Consider the following 18,834-nt stretch of genomic DNA (forward strand, 5'->3'; position numbering starts at 1 on the left):
TCACAAGTCAACCCGCTCTCCTGGCCTGGACGCGCTGTGGCTGAGCAAGGAACTCACACATTACCAGGATAACAATGACCACCAGAGGGGCTTCCCGCGTGCTCTCCACACTGCGCCCTTCAGCAAGGACCAAGGGTCAGAGAGAGTGACCCTCCAGGCCCTGAAGAGTGCAGGTGAGCCCAGCTACTCAAGCAGGAATAGAGAGCTAGTGCCCAGCGGAGCAGAGGCTGCAGCAAGGGACACTGGTATGGGCAGTCGGGGGCCGGAAGCAGCTCCCAGAAGAGAAACACCCCTGGCCACGGAGGCCCTAGCCATTGATGGCAAGAGTGTTTGTGATGTTCTTCCCCCAGGACTCCCGAGGGCGAGTATCCTGAACCAGCCTCCAAGCCTCAGGGGGCTGCTTGGTGAGTCTGAGTCTCAGCTTCCTGTCCTCCTCCTCCTTGGGGGGAAGAGGGACCTTGGCCACACCCCAGGCGTAGGGCAAGCACCTCTGACCTCCTGCTCCTCCCTGGCCTCCTGCTCCTCCTGACCTCCTGCTGCTCCCTGACCTGCTCCTCCCTGACCTCCTGCTCCTCCCTGGCCTCCTGCTCCTCCCTGACTTCCTGCTCCTCTCTGGCCGCCTGCTCCTCCCCAACCTCCTGCTCCTCCCTGACCTCCTGCTCCTCCCTGACCTCCTGCTCCTCTCTGACCTCCTGCTCCTCCCTGACCCTCTGCTCCAGCCAGCCCTGGGCCACCCCCCACAGAGCAGCAGAGCCCCCCCAGGTTAGTGAGCACCCCACACGGCACACGTTAGCCAGCAAACATGTCTGGAGAGCATGCCCAGGAGGCCGCGACACTTACATCCACGTCCGCCACTGCCGTGGGGAGAGAAGAACACAGTTAGGAGAGGCCCTGGGGCGAGAGCCACACCCACCCATACACACACACACACACACACATACACACACACGTGCGAGTGTGAAAACACACGCGTGTGCACACACACACACAGCTCCTCCTGTGTGGCCAGGGGAAAGACACTGCCCAGCGCAACTCTCTCCTCCCGCCGTTCTCCCTAGCAGATGGCAAGAGGAAGGACCCTCTTAAACCATGTCCCAGGGGTGCTCTGTGCCTGGGCTCGGGTGGCCATCCCGAGTGTAGTTCTCTGTCCATGGGGGCAGGTGGGGCCTGACGGCAGAGGAAGAGAAAGGGAGGCAGGCAGTGGGGAAGGAACTGGCTACAGGGGTGGGGAGGGAACCAGGTGCACAGGCAGAAAGGACAGCACAGATCAGCAGCCGCCTCTACCGCTCCTGGGTGGCTCTTGTGGCCCCCCACGCCTATCAGCCTCCCAGCTGCCTCTTGTCCTTCTCCACCCTCCGTCCTGTGCTGGGACCTGCATTAACAGCCCTTTGGAGACTCCCGCTCTGCTCAGGGATCCTCGGGACAACTCGTGGACCAGGCTTCGGTCCGAGCGGCCCCCATAGGACACCACTCCAGGGGACCAAGAGGGAAGCATCCTGCGCACTGAGGCCTTCTCATGGCCCCAGCGAACCTCCTCAGTACCACCTGCTGCCACTGCAGAGGCCATCTAGCCCAACCCACCACCTAACAGCGTCCTGCTTGTGCTGGCCCAGCGGCACCAGAGCCAGCGGCCAGGCAGCGGTGGGCAGTGTGTGCCCACCCCGTGTCCTCACGCAGTCGACAGGCTACAGGCTGGGGTCTCCCTCCTTCTGAGCCAAGCCGCATGCTCCCTGGGGAGCAGCGAGGGCCACAAGGGCTTGGACAGTCCAGCACCGTCTAGTCCCTGGTGTGTCCAGTTAAGGCCAGGCAAACAGGAGCAGGCCACCAAGCTGTCACACACAGTGAAGGTAGCAGCAGGTGTCCCTGTCCAGAAGTGGAGGCCTCTTCCCTCCCTGGAGTCTCCTGGCTACTCTAGTGTGTGGTGCTTCCACTAACGGCAGTCCTTGGAAACAGTAGTCCTTTGACAACCATTGCACAACCATTGCACAACCATTTCACAACAGTGCAGAGAGCGAGGAAAGCAGGGACCTTTGTCTCTATTTTAAGATGAAGAAACTAAGGCGCAGAGTAGTTAGGAGATTCACAGAAAGCTGCACAGCTCGTAAGTGGCAAAGCAGGACCAGGGCTCCCTTGGCTGCACCAGGACGACACCCCTGGAACCACAGGGCTCCAGCACTGCAGAGTCTTGGCAAGTTCCTGGGCCTTACTTCCCACAGTACAGGGAGGCATGACTGTGTGGTGACTGAGCAATAACTGCACACGTTTTTTTTTTGGGGGGGGGGCACTAGTGATTGCACCCAGGGGTGCTCTGCCACTGAGCCACATTCCAGCCCTTTTTATTTTGAGGCAGGGTCTCACTAAGTTGCTGAGACTGGCCTTGAACTTGCAACCCTCCTGCCTCCATCTCCCAAGTTGCTGGGGTTACAGGCATGGCCACAGCCCCTGGCTGTGTTACTCCTTTCTTCAAGAGCTGGAGGTTAACTCTGCCCTTGATGTGGGATGGACGTGGTGACTCACTTCCACCAAACAGGATGAGAACTTTGAACTGGCCACTTCAAAGACAAGGTGATGAAGGGCACTGTGGCTTCCTGCCTGCCCTCTCTCTGGGGTCACCTGCTCTGGGCCAAGTCGTCTGCCACACTGCAAGGACATCAGCGGCCCTAGAGAGGCCATGTGGAGAGGAACTGAGGCCTCTGGCCCACGGCCACTAGAGGCCACATTGATGTGAACTTCCAGCTCCACCCCTCAGATGAGGGCGCACTGGCCACCATCTTGACTGCAGCCCCCAAGGCATTGCACACACCCCAAACACTACCCACAGGAATACAATGTGTCTGCTCTGCAGGAGTGACCCTACTGGGCCCCCTAGCCATGCAGCTGGGAGGGAGCCGAGGTCCCTGCTCGGGTTAGAGGCCCTCCTGAGGCGAGCCAGCAGCTGCGGGGGCTGGAGATGCTGCTTACTCACCTTTCCGGGTCCTGCAGGTGGCGCAGCAGGTGCACACTGTGGGAACGGGGGCAGCATCAGTGAGGACCCCACCCAGGAGCCAGCCCCAGGCACAGGGAGGCCGAGAGGGTGGGGATCCCGTGCGCTCAGCACGGGGCTCCCAGGAAGGGGGTCTCTGCTCCAAAGCACCTATCCCCTGGTGCCCAGAGCCGGCCTCGCGTCCTGCAGCCCTAGGGCAGGTGTGGGCAGGTTCAGGTATCCTCCAGGAAATCGCTCCAACCACCCACTCCCAGAAGCCTCTCCTCCAGACCGTCGGGTTCAGAAAGTTCTCTGGGACATCTCCCTAGACTAGTCCCTGAACCCCAAGTGCGCAGTGTCTGGCCGTCTGGCCCAAGTCCTGGTTGGCTGCTGTCCCTCCTGCTCCCTGGCTGTCGGAGCACAGCTGGGCCTTGGCACATGGTGGGTGCTTGTTAAGGACTTGCTGTGATCCAAATCCACTCTTCCGACTCCCTGTGTGCCCTTCCCTGTGGCCAGCGCTAGGCGTCCCACTCATGGTGCCCCGTCCCTCCCATCCTTTCTGCAGGGAGGGAAACCTCAGTCCCTGCCTGCCCTGTCCCTTCAAGGGCCTGAAGCTCCACACGCTGAGAAGGTGGGGTGGCTGCACTAGCAGCACCAGCCTGGGCGTGGGACGCAGGGCAGCACCATCCTTCTCCATCCCTGGTGGCAGGGCCTGCGTCCTCCTCAGACCACAGGCAGCGCCCTGTGTGCCAGGTGTGTTGGGCACCTATGCAGGGGGCACGGGCAGCCAGAGAGGGAGGCAGCCCGGGTCCCCTGCCAGGAGCCTGCAGAGCGGAGGGCCGCGCAAGCGCCATCTGCATCCCTCCGTCACAGCTTCCTGCGCCCCCTTCTCAAGACGCACAGGGTTCTTCCTCATTCCCCAGTGGTCCCATGGGTCCAGCAGAGCTCTACCTCCTGCTGGGGCCTGGCGGCCTTCCTCCTGAGACTCGCTTGCTCTCCTCCTCACTAGGCAGCAGCCCCCTGCCTGGAAGGGCGTCTTCCTGCTCAGTGTGTCCCTGCGGGCTTGTCTGTGGCAGGGCACACACTTCTGTCCTGTGTGAACCATCACCTAAACCTCACGCTGCTCCGTCCTTTCCTCACGCGGCCTTGCGCGCTCAGGACCCACCCGTGCATCACATCCGTGGCTCCAGTGTCCGCAGGACTCCGTGGGCACAGCTGCCACCTCTCCCGTGTCTCTCCAGGAGCCTTCCCAGCCTGCACCTGTCCCTGTGCCCTCCTCACAGTGCTGAGCAGCCCGTCGGGGTCACCTGGCCCTTTTGTAAAGGAGAAGCTGCACAATCGGCTCCTTGGAGCCCCATGGGGACTGTCCTGAGAAGCTCCGTGGCCAGGCCTGGCCCTGCAGGGACAAGTGCAGACTCTGCTTGGTGGAGTCCGGGCCCAGCTGGCAGAAGCCCGTGGCTCCCCAGCTCTGCCCTGCCCCACCCCTGTGGATCTGAGGCCGCGCAGGCTGGGCTGACTTCCTGCCCCTGCCCTGGGCCTGAGCCACCTTTCCTCGCTGAGGTGGCTTTTATTTTAGGCCCGACAACATCTGGGAAGAGCACCACCCAGCCTCTCCCTTCCCTGTCAGCATCTCCCTTCCCTGTCCCCAAACCAGCCCAGGGGAGGGCAGCGCGGAAGTGGCTACCGCAGCACACCATCAGCCACCAGGGTGGCTCTGCTACCAGGCGCAGACCAACTCCCAATCCAATCATTCCCAGCCCTTGTCTACCTGGTGCTGGGCAGAGAGCATGCTCTAGACCCAGGAGACATCCTCTTTTAGACACCCAAGCCTCTCACGCACAGTTCTGCTCTGAACACCCACAGGGAGTTCCAGGAAGGAGGCCCGGGTTCCAGTGCTATGCAGCCTTGGCACAGTGCATGACCCCTCTGGGCCTGCTTCCTCTACTTGACTCTATGGGGACAGGGGCTGCAGGGCCAGAGACACCACTTCCTCCCACAGCAGGACTCCAGCTCAGCTCATCCTGCCAGGGATCTCCCTGCTGCTGGCAGCCCCCTTCCCTCCTGGACACTTTGGGTGTTCCAAAGCGCTCTCCTGGGTGAGCTAAATACCAGCATGGGTAATGGTGGTCTCTGCACGTTGGTCCCAGGCCCAGTCCTAAGCACTCCACCTGGCTGGGTCCAGAGTGGCATTCCTGTGTGTAGATGAGGAGTCCATGGTTCAGAGAGGACGAGCATTTGCCCAGATCACGTGCTGGCGAGGGTCCCTGCACTGGCTTCTGGGCCTCTTCTCTAGCTTCCTGAGGCTCAGCAGCTGATCATGGAAGAGGCGATGCCACTCCTGGGCAGTGCCCAGTGGGTCAGAAGCTGGGTGCACGGTGAAGCCTGGTGTGGTGATGACCCGAGGACACTGCCTGGTAGCCAGGAGCCTGTGCCCGCCTGCAGCCCACCAAAGGTGACCCTGGTGACAGTCCTTTGGGCTCCGCCTGAAGGGTTAGACTGTGTGATCCCAAAGGCCCGTCCTGCAGGGTTCTGAGGGGCCCCTCAGGAGATAACCCTCCAGAGGTGTCCCTCACCCTGTGGCTAGGCCCTCTCCGCAGCTCTGCCCTGTTTCTAGGATTAAAATACCTCTCACCAAAAATCCAGTTTTCCAACCCTCAGAGGAGCACAGGGGACATCCCAAGGGCACCTGGGGGCCCTTGGCTCTGACTGAGTCCCTGTTCCCAGGGCAGCACAGGGCTCATGCTCCACACCCCTGAGGCTCAGCCAGGTCTGCAGGACGGAAGCCTGCTGCAGGCTAGGCCTCAGCACACGGGGTCTCGGGGGCCGGGGGTCCCGTGGGGATGCTTAGGGCAGGGCAGATGCCAGGCATACGTCCCGGCCACAGACTGCACAAGAATGGCCCATTCCCACCCCTTATGCCTTAGAGGGGAGGAGCTGACCCAGCACCGCCCCCACACCCCACGTGGACCCTCTGCTGAGAGCCCAGGCTGCCCTCAGCTCCTGGGAATATATCTGGAACACTGTGTGCTTTGGCCCAGTGCCCCACCCCCGTCCATGCCCTGCTGTCCAGGAGCCTGAAGCCCACACAGATGGGTCAGATGCCTGGGGTCCCCAACGCACGGCCCCTCTACAGAAACCCACGTCTGGTCTCACCCAGACCCACAGAGATCCCGGGGGGTGGGCCAGTCCGGGGACAGGGGCCTACAGTGAATGGGTGGCCGGGGATGAGCGGGGAGAGCAGAGAACAAGGAAAGGAATCGTCCAGGGGAAGAGGGCTGCCGCCCAGGTGGGGTGAAGAGGAGGCACTCAGGTGCTCAAGATGGTGAGACCCTGGGAGTGTGGAGCCAGAGAGGAAGAGACCAGTGGGGGCTCCAGGGCCCCGTCTATCTCTCTGTGGCCTCGAGGCTTGGCACTACTGCCCCCCCAAAATTCTAGGGGATCAAATGGAGGCAGGACCCTCTGATGCAGGTGACCTAACTGCCCCTGAGCTGAGTCCCAGACCAGCTTCCAGGTGAGTGGCACTGCCCCTTGGCTGGCCTAGCACGGTCTGATGGACACCTCTGCTGGTGGCAGGGCCAGGGGCCAGGGCCAGAGTGCACGGCCCATGGTGGACAGGCCTCTCAGAGAAGTAAGGCCATGGTAGAGGGAGAGGGGCAGTGGAGTGCACCTACCTGAGCTGCTGGCACTCTCGGAAGCGCTCCGCGACATCTTGGGCTGGCCGTGTTTGCCGCTGGCCCGCCCGGGCCCAGGTGGAGGGGGGCCAGAGGGAGCAGGGGCGCCATCCCCCCTGATGGTGCTGAGGTCCTGCATGCTGAAGCTCCGGAGTCTCTCTGACAAGGCGCCCTGGCCCTGGGCACAACACAGGGGGACACACATCAGAGGCTAGACATGCCAGGCCAGGAGCCCTGACCTGAGGGCCAGTGAGGTGGGAGTCAAGGTCTAGATGGACCCTGCAGAGGGCAGTGCTGGACACAAGACGGTCAGCCCGGCTCAGCCCAGACACCCACGGAGAGCTGGGGACCCAAACAGACTCCACGAGGGGACCACGCCTCAGGCCCTGCCACCAGGGGCCACGTGGCTTCCCTGGACTCGCACAGGAAGGTCCTCATCCAGCTACGTCTCCTTGGTCCTCAACACACAAGCATCTCTTCAGAAAGCCAGACCCTGACATGCTCAGTCCTCGGTCTTTTCAAGGGAAATAGAACAGGGTTTTTAATGTACGACAACATTCGCCTCTTTTGTCTGTGCGGCTGTCACTGTTCATAAGGCTCGTTGTTCACACTGTGCGTTTGCGCTTCGCAAAATATCCACAAGGTGCGGACGGGAAGGAAAATGGTCTATTTTTAAAACCCACTGATCATGATCACTTCCTTGTCTGAAGGAGCCATGGAGTGAGTCCTGGGAGGGGCATCATTATTTTAAGAAATCAGGAAAAATCATTATACTGGCTGCGTAGGAGGAGCATCTCGATGGAGAGTGAGGTGCTCCTCGTGGCACCCTAGGGCCAGCCTCACCCAGCTGGGTGGGACAGGGCTGGCAGGAGACTGAGAAATGCCTGGGGTTGGGGAAGGGTGATGGGCAGCAATGCTCAGGCAAGTCAGTGAACTGAGGCAGCTCAGAAGCCCATGCTGATGGCCTCAGGTGCCCGTGGTGATGGGGACAGGAGAGGTAGTTTACTTGGATAATGGAGGGAAGAATGGTTCTGGAGGTCCACAGGAGGTGGGGACAGTAAAGCACACAGAAATAACAGAGCCCAAATCAGCAAGAACTGGTCAGAGCTGCTTGGGCAGGACTCAGGCCTCTGTGAGTTCAATGAACAAGCCCAGGCCCCCACTGCGTGGCAGGGGCTGTCAGAGATGGGGGGAGGGCTTGCAGAGATCTTTTTCTTTTTTCCTTTTTTTGTGGGGGTAACAGGGATGCTTAACCACTGAGGTATGTCCCCCGGCCCATTTTATTTTTTTTTAGAGACAGGGTCTAGCTAAGTTGCTGAGGCTGGCTTTGAACTCTTGATCCTCCTGCCTCAGCCTCCCGAGTGACAGGGATTACAGGCCTAATATTTTTTCATGTTACTTAATAAAAAATCATAGCAATATAATTAAACCAACCAAGCACACTGACTCGCTGACATCGAAGTTACAGACAGGATAAAGAAGCCAAGGCAGGAGCATATGGAGGGCTGACGGGGGGCTAGGAGAACCATCAGGGTCAATAAAGCAGCGGTTCTTCAGAAGGTGAGATAGCAGCTCCCAACCTACCAGAGTACAAAAACTGTGTGCTGTCGGGGGCCATTCTGACGCGTGATTGGGTGACTCCCGTTAAGGGCCTGAGGCGCTTTGGCTGTGTCGAAGCTTTCCCGACCCTTTCCTGATGAGAGAGCCCATCCGTGTGGGGTGTGCCTGACCACTGACCCCGGGGACCCAATCACTGACCCTGACCTTGGAGTGCAGCCCCCCCTCAACCTTCATTGGATGGAATTCTCCCCTGAATCTCTTGTTCCCCAAATAAAAGGCTACTCCCAGGCGTGTTCACTCTCTCTCTCTCCTGCTAGCCCAGAGTAATCCTCGCTGCCCTGCTGGGCGGCTAGAGGCGGGAACCAGGGAGGTGAACCGTCTTGGACCTAGCAATATAAATAAGGTACTGTCTGTGTGTTTTATTTCGATCTCTTCTAACTAACTTTATGCCTAGAACCTCATTAATGAAACCACTGCGCAGGCCGCGTGGTAAAGTGTGCTGCAAACCAACAGTAACCCAAAGAAAACTCTAAATAATCAGAGACCAACAACCAGGTGCACCAGCCCAAGCTTGGAGAACATTACATGAACTAAGACTCTGCTCTAGATGGCAGGAGGCAGGCTCTCAGGCCCCACTTCCTGGGGACTCATCCAAACCTCATAGCCAGCAGCCATGGTTAGCTCACTTTACCCAGAAATGTTTCTGTGACATGTGTAATGTATTTCTTTATTTTTGTGGTGCTGGGGATGGACCCCAGGTCCTCGGGCATGCTACGCAAGCGCCGACCATTGAGCAACACCCCAGCCTGCCATTTGGAGTTTGGAAGGCTGAAATTGATTCTGGAAATGTGAGCAGATATTCTGATAATTATGCCTGAGTGCAGCCGCGTGAGGCTGACGGCAGGTCCAGGTGGCCGCTTGCTGATGCGCTCTCTCCCTGTTATTCACTCACACACTGAGCAGCGATTTATTGGGCACTTTCCATGGCAGCACCCTGCATTGGGTGTTAATAGGAAGGGGCAAAAAGACAGCTCGGTGTCTGACAAAGTATAAAAAGGGAAAAGTGCAAATAAGAACCCAAGTGCAGGGGCTGGGGATGTGGCTCAAGTGGTAGCGCGCTCGCCTGGCATGCGTGCGGCCCGGGTTCGATCCTCAGCACCACATACCAACAAAGATGTTGTGTCCGCTGATAACTAAAAAATAAATATTAAAAATTCTCTCTCTCTCTCTCTCTCTCTCTCTCTCTCTCCTTTCAAAAAAAAAAAAAAAAAAAGAACCTAAGTGCACATCAGAGGCCACAGGAAGAGGAGACGAGGACACAGCTGTGGGGGAGGCGGGGTCCATACTCCCCTGGACTGTGGCACAAATGGTGCCCTCTGCCTCTCCACTTCACAGCCCATCTGCAGAGGAGCTGCTGGCCAGCTGGGTGCTGGTGAGGACTCAGTGAGATGACCCCCTCAGGCACCCCTACAGAGCCCCCCCACTACTTTCTGAGGCACTTAAGCTGCTGTTGAAATTGAAGGAGAAGATTGTTCTGACCCAGAAGACCAGGAGGGGCCCCAGGAACCCAAGCCCATATAAATGGCCAGGGACAGACTCCATCAGCGTGGCTGCCGGTTCTTCACATGCTCAGATCTGAGGGAAGCAGGAGTGGCCTCACACGTGTCCATCTGCTCTCCCAGGAGCCAGCCAGTCAAGGTCCAATGTCACCAGCATTGCAAAGACTGATGGGGCAGGGCCAAGGATACATAGGACAGGAGTAGCTCTCTATCCACCCTGTCCCCTGTGGAAATCAGAAGGCTCCTGAAAACCAGTTAGCACCGTGTCCCAATTTCATGGGCAACAGTTGCCTTCTTAAATGGTAGTTAAGATGGCAGCGTGCCAGAAGCCACAGTCCTTAGACACAGTGGGCTCTGGCTGCACAGGGCAGAGCCACCTTGGCTAACTGTTGCGCTCCAGGCTGCTCTTACTGCAGCCGGGCACTTCGTCTGGCCACATGCCGGTCACTTAACTCCAGCACGATTAGTTGCTGTGCTTCCCCTCCAGCTTGGCTACTGCAGACTTGGACCCCTACTCTGCTTGATGGACACCAGGGTCAGGGAGCTGAACAGATGTCCGTGTCACCATTCATTGAGCTGCTGCCTGAGTACAGTGCAGCAGGAGACCCCACCCCACTGGATGCATCTGCAGGTCCCAGACAGCATCCTGTGAGGGGGGTCTTGGGTGTGACCACAGGAGTGCATGAGAGTGTCAGGGGGTGAAGAGTGAGAGGCCAGGAGTCCTGGGGTCCTGCCCTTGAACTGGCCTTGGAGGGCTTGGACCAGGTGGAAAGAGAAGCATATTTCTCAGCCTGGGTCACCCCTGAGCGGCACCCTCCACCCACCACAGTGGGGGTCTGTGCAGTTTTGTGTGCACAGGGTGGGGGCCACGCAAGCATCTGACCATGGAGGCGTGCTTCCCAGGCCTCCGGGCAGGCAGCTGGGAGGAATGGGCTTCACTCTTCACCACGCCCCCTCTTGTCCCTGAAGAATTTGGGAACGTGTGTTCCCTTTAAGGAAGCAGTATGGTTCACCTGTCAGTCCTCAAGGCCACCCTGGAGTCCCCATCTCATGAGCACAGGCTTTGTGTGACCCTCACATATGCCCCTACACCAGACACTGGCAGGGAGGGTTGGAAACAGCAAAGGAAACAGTTAAAACAGAACCGAGGGCTGGGGATGTGGTTCAAGCGGTAGCGCGCTCGCCTGGCATGCGTGCGGCCCGGGTTCGATCCTCAGCACCACATACCAACAAAGATGTTGTGTCCGCCGAGAACTAAAAAAAAATAAATATTAAAAATTCTCTCTCTCTCTCTCTCTCTCTCTCTCTCTCTCTCTCTCCCTCCTCTCTCACTCTCTCTTTAAAAAAAAAAAAAAAAAAAACAGAACCGAGAGGGAGGACGTGGGGTTTCCACCAGGGACCGACTGCCCCCCCTCCAGGAGGCGCTCGTTCCGGGGACCGGCGAGCCACAGGAGAGGCACCACATGGCATCAGCCCATCCACACCACGCGGAATCTAATGCTCTATAGGCACAGTGACAGTAATGCAACCAGTTTAGTGGTCAGCAGTTGGCATCAGCCACTAGTAAGACCAGGTCCCTCCCGCAGCTGGACAGGTTAGTACTCCCCCCACTGGCGCCCGCGCTGACAGTGAGGCCTGCTCTGCACACGCCCCCCAGAGCCAGGCAGGAGCCTCCTCATGCTGCACGGAGGCCAGCCTTGCTCATGAGGAAGATGGGACCCACCAGCCCGGAGAGGGAGTCAGGCGCCCACCACGGCAGCCCCGGCAAGTCCAGGCAGCGAGGGAGGAAACCCTGGAGGTTAAGCAGGCATTAGACGCTACCTAATGACACACCACCAGGCACCGGAGGACCACAGGTTCACAAGCACCGCACACATGGGGCAGGAAGCCACCGCCACTGAGCCAGACCAGGGCCACAGGGACAGCTGGGCCTCAGCTACAACTGGGTCAGCTTGGGGTTAGTCACACCTTTCCACAGGGTTACCTGCCCTTCCCTGTGGTCCAGAGAGGAGGCAAAGTGAAAGAGTCGAGCCACCTGATGAAGGGGAAGAGGGGACACAAATGAAGAGACAGCCCCAGCTGTGGGCACAGACGACACATGGAGTGGCCAGAGCCGCGTCCGCCTCCTGCCCTCCTTCATGTCAGTGCTCAGCCTGCTGGGGTTCCAGAGCTGCTCCCTGGATCCCTGGTCACCCTCAGCCCCCGTGGGATGCCCAGGGCTGGTCACCCTCTCAGCCCCCCTGGGATACCCAAGGTTGGTCACTGTCTCCCTGGTCACCCTCTTAGCCCCTGCTGGGATGCCCAGGGCTGTCACTGGCTCCCTGATTACTCTCTCAGCCCCCCTGGGATGCCCAGGGCTGGTCACCCTCTCAGCTCCCCTGGGACACCCAGGGTTGGTCACTGGCTCCCCGTCACTGGCTTAGCCCTGCTGGGATGCCCAGGGTTGGTCACTGGCTCCCCGGTCACTGGCTCAGCCCTGCTGGGATGCCAGGGCTGTGGTATCCTGCATAGGGGTGGGGTGGGGGCCATGGGGTCTGCCCAAGGAGGTGAGCTCTAGCTAGGTGTGGACCAGGAATAAGGACAGCAACACGTGACGGGGCGGGGGGTGGGGAGGTCACACTGCTGGCTGGACACTGGGCCATCAGTGGAGGCCTCTGCACAGGTGGATGGGCAGGGCCAGGGTATGAGCATGGGAAGCTCAAGGCACCTTCAGGACACTGTGTGGGCCCACCTGGAAGAGGAGGCCCTGGTGCGGGTCGCGGGATAGGAATGGAAAACCGGACTTTGGTAGCAAGATGTGTTCTTTGACCAGAACCTGAACACATCCCTGGTGAGGGTGGGGAGGTGAACAGTGGGCGGGTATTGAAAGCAGATGTTAGAACAGTCAGAACCTTCTGGACACTTAAGGCCGCACACACGGAGGACTGGCCCAAGGGCTTCCTCCTCTTTCCCCTCAGTTTGCAGCTGGCACGTGGACATGGAGAAGAAGGACTGGATTTCCCGGGCTCCCTCTGGGAGGTGCCCTTGGTGACGGACAGCAGGCAAACGAAACCCTCAAGGCTGGTGGGGCAGTGGGAGTGGGGTGCCCACAGAGGCCCAGAGAGGGAGAAGCAGGGAGTCAGGGCAGCACTAAGGGCCAGGGTCTACTGCTCGTGCCCAGTGATGGGCAGTGACGGTGTCAAGACCACCTGGAGGGACCTGCACACATGACTGTCAAGATGGGCATCTGGCTGGACGCTCTACCTGGCCCAGCCACCCTAGAGCAAAGGCCCAGGGGGTTAGTGAGTGGACAGTGAGAAGGGAGAGAGGACAGGATAGATATCCACAGGACAAAACATCCTAGTGGCAAGTGCAGCTGTGGTCATGCGTGTTCCAACGTCTTTCCACAGGAGAGAGCTTCACGGAAAGGGAAGCAACTTATGGAAACACAGCATGGGGTCCAAGTTCTTTAACTAGCATCTAAATGCTGCCATACTTGCCTCGGGTCGGGAGCCTGTGTGGCGGCCCTGGCTGGCAGCCCTGGCTGGTGGCCCTGGCTGGCACCCTGGCTGGCAGCCCTGGGATACAATGTACCCTCCGAGCTCCTTAGGGGTTTGACAGAGGATGGTCAGAGGCTGGAGCCCACCCTGCAGAGCCTGGCTGTGGCCGACTCTGAGACCCTCACTGGCGGGTGGTGGTCCCTCAGGGCTCTGCTCAGGTGGGTGGGGTAGTGCGTGGGACCCGGGCTGGGAACCTCAGCAGGTAGAGCTGGGAGACCCTGCCGAGGAACCCAGCTCTGCTGCTTCCCTAAGCAGAGGCTGTGGCTCTGGCGGCTGAAGCCCTTCCTGAACAGCAGCACCCCTTTGCCTTCCTTCTCCATGTGCAGATGGCAGGTGTCTCCAGGGACCCTCCACCTGGGGCAGTCGAGCTGGAGGAGGAGCCCTGATAGGGAAAGCCCAGCCAGGAGGCCAGGGCACGTGGGAGGGGACCAGAGTGGAAATGGCCTCCCCGCCCAAGTCTGCGTGCAGCTGCCCAGGGCCAGTGCCTGGCTGGTGTCATTCTGTTCCACAGTGAAGAGGTCATGACCAGCCTGGGAGGGCCACATCACCCAGGAGCAGGAGCCTAACAGGTGGCCCTTCTGCAGCACTGGCCATGAGCCCTGCCCTCAGGAGGTTGCTGTGCACTGGCTCAGAACTGCTCCATCGCAGGTACCACGCCATCCCTGTGGCAGAGTGGAGGCTCACGGGACACCACAGGAGGAGGGGTGGCCCCTTCCTGGGGTCTGCTGTTCCCGAAGCCCACCCTTGGGAGGCAGTTAAGAACACGTGAGACCCTCCTTTCCCTCAGCACTCACTGAGCACCTCTCAGGGACGTGGGCGGGACGAAATGTAAGTGACCACAACAGAAGAGGACCAGGGTGTGAGAGCCCAGCTCCACATGGGAGCACAGGAGGCTCTAGCGGGCAGACAGGACCTTGAGGCGTGGGCAGGATTTCAGAGAAGCAGAAGGAGGAACGTGGCAAAGGCAGGCAGGAGAGCGGCTCTATGCGTAGTGAGAGTGGCAATTCCGAGAACAGGGGCCGGCGCTGTGGGCAAGTACCAAGGGCTGCAAAGGAAGGAGAGCCAGGCCTGATGCTGGGAGCAGTCGGACGGCAGGCCTCAGGCAGGAAGCGGAAGGGCAGGGACTCTGAGTGGCTGCAGCACCTGTCCAAGCCGAGGGAGGAGGGGGAGGAGAGGGAAGTCCAATGGCCAGGACCTGAAGGTCAAGTGGGGAAGGGTGGCGCCTCTAGAATGGCCAAGACCTGGAGCCTGGGGTCCTGAGAGATGGTGACTGCATGGTCATCAGAAAGACAGGCCCAGGGCAGGGCAGACTTGGGACTAGGGAGTGTCCACTAAGGGTGCCGAGGCCCAAGCCCCAGGCAGAGAAGCCGGTAGGGAAGCCGGGTGTTTTATGGCTGCTGAAGGGACAAGCATGAGATGTGTCATGGGGGAGGAGCTGGCCGGGGGCAGAGAGCCCACCATGCAGGGGAGGCGCCAGGGAGGAGCGGGCATGTGTGGAGGGCAGAGGGTTCCAAGCCCCACAGCCAAGAGACCACGAGGCTATCCCCTGGTGAGAGCCTTAGGCTGTCTTCTGGACCTTGTGGGTTGGGCCAACCTCTTCCTCAATGCCCTCAGCAGGCTAACCCTCCAGGCTGACAGAACAGAGGGGCTGTCCATTGGGCCGTAGCTCCTGCCCCCGGCCTCCTGCTTGGCTGGCTGCAAGGCCAGGTCTTTCAGGTTGGGAGCGAGCGACAGCGGGAAGAGCCTCCTGGGTCCCACGGAGACTGGCTCTGAGGTGAGAAGCTGGGTGTGAGCGCGGCGGGGGGCTGGAGGGCAGGCAGCCCCTCCAAGTGTCTTCTGCAGGTTGTCCACACCTCTCAGAGCATGCTGGTGTTTACAGCTGGTTACCATGGTGAGTCCTAAATATTAACCCATGTCCCACAGTCCTCGCTCGAACAAGAAGGGCTATCGCAATGTGGGCTGGCACAGCCGCCGGGGAGCTTTCCCCTGAGGGAGGGGCAGACAGGAGCCCAGGCCCACAGATCCAGCAGTCACAGGTGGACACAGAAAGGGCACGGGCACCTGGAGAGGCACAGCCCTTGCTTTCTCTCCCTCCTTGGAAATGACTCGTAAGCGAGGCTGAGGCGGGGGAGTAAAATCAGTGCCTGCCCTCTGGTGAGCTGTGGACAGGTGGCTCTTTGCTAGAGAGAAAACAAAGGCAAGGAATCAACTGGTCAGCCAGGAGCCCAAATCACAGGGCACGTGCTTCTGGACTGACTCCGATCCAAGAATAAAGTCTGCTTGTGGCTCAAAAGCAGCACTTCACTCAGCTAGAGGTTTAGATAAAGCACTGGTGGATAAGAGGTGGGGGCAGGAGGGAGGCAAGGAGGGGACTTTTTTTTTTCTATTTATGTTAAACTATTCTATAACTATTTAAAAACAATTTTTTATTATAGTCCCTCATGGACACCATGGCTTTGTTTATTTTTATGTGGTGCTAAGGATGGAAACCAGGGCCTCACGCATGCCAGGCAAGTGCTCTGCCACAGAGCTACAGCCTCAGCCCGATTCTGTAACTATCTTTTATGGCAAATTGAGAATTTTTTTTTTTTTTTAGAAGAAAACACGATCCTTCATCTCCTGGTGGTTCTGGCCTGGCTGTTTAGATGCTTGGTCACCCCCTGGTGGCTGCTGGCCATAATTGCAGACAAAGCGCCTGAGCTTGGGGAGCAGGTCTGAAGAGTGGAGCCACATTGGGTGGACCAGAGAGGCGGAGGGCCACAGCATGGGTGCCGCGACAGCTGAGCTTCTCCATTTTCCCCGCAAACCTTATAAAGAGAGGCCCAAGAGCTCAATGGGTAAGGGTTGGGGGTGTCCTACCAAAGCCAAAGCAGCTACAGGTCCAGGGTGGAAACAAGATGGAGGAGAACCCAAGAGTGTTAACAGAGGGCTGGGGCAGGCCTGCCCAGTGGAACTTCCTTCAGCCATAGAAATGTGATACACTGTGCCAGCCAGCATGGCTACTTAGGACTCCAGACAGGGGCAGTGTGACCGAGGAATCAAATTTTAGGGTTAGTTTAATTAATTTCAATTTAAATAGCCAGATGTGGCATGTGGCTGTCGTATTGGACACAGCAGGAAGGAAGGGATCAAAGAAGTGTATGTTCAGAGCCCTCGACCAGGTGTGATGAGGTAGGTAGCTAGGCATCGTCCTGTTGCTGTTCACATTCTAAGCAGGAAGCAAAGAGGAAGGCAGAGTCCCTCACCTCGAGACACTGACGTTCCATAGGAGGGAACTATGGGACTCCTGGGGGTTGGGGACCCCACACCTGGACACCCACTGTGGGAGAAGAGTCCCTGATTGAGAGGATGCGGATCTTGCTGGGCAGCACTCTCAGTGGGCAACTATAATGGTTGGTGTTATCAGTACTGCTCTAGGGTCAGGGTCTTCAGGGGCTAAACAACATCACCTTTCGAGTTTCATATCAAAGCAAGGTTGGCTCACCAGGTCTGAGAGCGAGTGGGTGGAAGGGATTAGTGTGCCGTTCAGATTTCAAGGGGCATAAGGTGGCCTGAGAACTCACAGTTGTGCAACTTGTTCCATTAGTTCTCCCAGGGACTCCCTTTCACATGAGAATGTGTTTTGCTGAACAAATAAATTTAGAAAACATTATTTTTAAGGGTCTTTTTAATTGTAGATGGACAAAATGCCTCTGTTTTATTTATTTGTTTTTATGTGGTGCTGAGGATCAAGCCCAGTGCCTCACATGTGCGAGGCAAGTGCTCTACCCAGCCCCCAAGAGAGTGTTATTTTTTAAAAAGAGATGTTCAATTCTAGTCCTGAAAAGTCCTGGGACTCAGTTTTTCCCCTGGTGGAGTCAGGGGCCAGGAGCAGAGCCAGCCGAGCAGCAGAGGACACCTGGACAGAGGTGCATCCCCCAGGATAGGGATGCAGACCCGCAGGAGGGGTCAGCAGTTCTGGGGGATCCCTGTGTCTAGTTGTTTCATTTTAGTTTTTTCAGTTCTAAGATATATTAGCATTAATAAGAAATATATTTGCATGATGATGAATTTAAAAGATCTCCTGATCTTTCCTTAGGCTTCGTAGCATCCTCCTGGGAGCTGTGGCAGGATGGAAAGGGAGAGGGGAGAGACTGGACGCCTCACCTGGCCAGCATCTGCAGTCCTCAGCACAGTCACACTGTGCAGGGACAGGTCAGTCAGTGAGGACACATGCTGATGGTACCTATGGCTCACAGCAGGCTCACAGGCCAGGTATGTGCACTGAGCCTGCACCTTCTGATGAACCTCTGAGTGTCCCCATGGTCAGCTGACACGTGGTGTCCCCAAAGTTAGCTGGCATGTGTGCACATTCCTCAACTGCCATTAAGTTTTGGGGAAACACACACGCGTGCGCACACACACGCGCACAACTGCCCTCACTCCTCATGCTTCAAGGAATTAAGTCTGAGTCCCAGGAAAGGTGCAGAGTGAGCTGTTTCACCCTAGTCACCTGAACTCATGGCTCTGTGACCTGTGCAGGGCCAGCCCCTTAAAAATCACCTGGGGAACTTGTTAAAATAGAGACACACCTGAGCACGGCCTGAGAGTCTCATTCAGCGCATCTGAGAATCTACTACAAAATAAAACAAAGCTTCTAGGTGGTTTGGACATGAACGCCAGGTTTGGACTGGCTGGTGAGTCACCGACCTCTGACCCTGCCTGGCATGATCCACTGTTGCTATGGAAGCACCGATGGGCACCCCAGCCGCCATGAGTTTTTGGATTTGACTACTTTGTTTTTTTTTTTAAAGTACACATCTGTTTCAAAAGCAGAGGGCCTTGTTTTTGGAAGACAGACATTTTCTTCTCTGCAGATATTCACATGTAGAGAAGCGGTGAAGCTCCCACAGAGCAGAGCACACTCTCCTCTGAACCAGACTCCTCTGCGTCAGTCCACCTGGAAGGAGCCAGAGGGGTTCTCTCCAGAGCTGAGTCCCAGATGAGCTGTTGGAGGTGCCTGGATGGGGAAGCCGTGGGCCTTGGACCCCCCTGGTGGTCTGGGGACAGCAGTATCCATCCAGGGTGGCACAAGGCTCTGGTAACTCCGGCTTGAGGCAAACCTGAAAGGACAGTCCTGTGGAAGTCACCAGCAGGAAAGAACCTACATACATGAAGCTGGGTGGCCAGTGACCTACAACGCCCCCACACTGCGCCACGTTCACACTCTGAACTGAGCACAGCCATGCCCGTCTTCCTTCCGAGAGACTAGAAGAGGACTGAGAGGAGGACCAGCAGGGGCTTTGTGGCTTCCCAGTGCAAAGCCGTCCTAATGTGTTGAGAATGTAGCGATTCCTTGTTCTCTTTTCTTTCGACGCCAGCTGCACTGGGGATCCAGGGCCTTCTGGGGTCCTGACGGATCTCCTTGGGACACCGCCCAGAACTCCCCTTGCAAAGCCGCTCATGGGCTCTTTCACCGTGTTGGCAGTGTGGGCAGCTTTAACAGGAGGGCAGGAAGGGCCCTGCAGGGGCCGCTGTGTGCGGTGGATGTCTCCCTGCGGTCT

The 18,834-nt window shown here is 58.1% G+C and overlaps 1 protein-coding gene across 6 annotated transcripts in view; it reads right to left on the reverse strand.

The window, feature by feature from the left end:
• REEP1 (receptor accessory protein 1) overlaps positions 1–18,834 on the reverse strand; it is an 83,210-nt gene that overhangs the window by 6,104 nt on the left and 58,272 nt on the right. For 4 of the 6 annotated variants that reach the window (XM_081265042.1, XM_081265045.1, XM_081265040.1 and 1 more), the window contains 4 exons: positions 11,737–11,787; positions 6,634–6,811; positions 2,966–3,001; positions 841–854 (listed from right to left, as the gene is read on the reverse strand). In XM_081265042.1, coding sequence (XP_081121168.1) covers positions 841–854; positions 2,966–3,001; positions 6,634–6,811; positions 11,737–11,787 — 279 coding nt within the window. The remainder of the gene's footprint in view (positions 1–840; positions 855–2,965; positions 3,002–6,633; positions 6,812–11,736; positions 11,788–18,834) is intronic. The other 2 variants (XM_081265043.1, XM_081265041.1) reach the window with 1 other exon arrangement.

Source organism: Spermophilus citellus (genome assembly GCF_964194105.1).
Source record: "Spermophilus citellus genome assembly, chromosome: 13".
In the NCBI taxonomy this organism is placed as follows: Eukaryota; Metazoa; Chordata; class Mammalia; order Rodentia; family Sciuridae; genus Spermophilus; species Spermophilus citellus.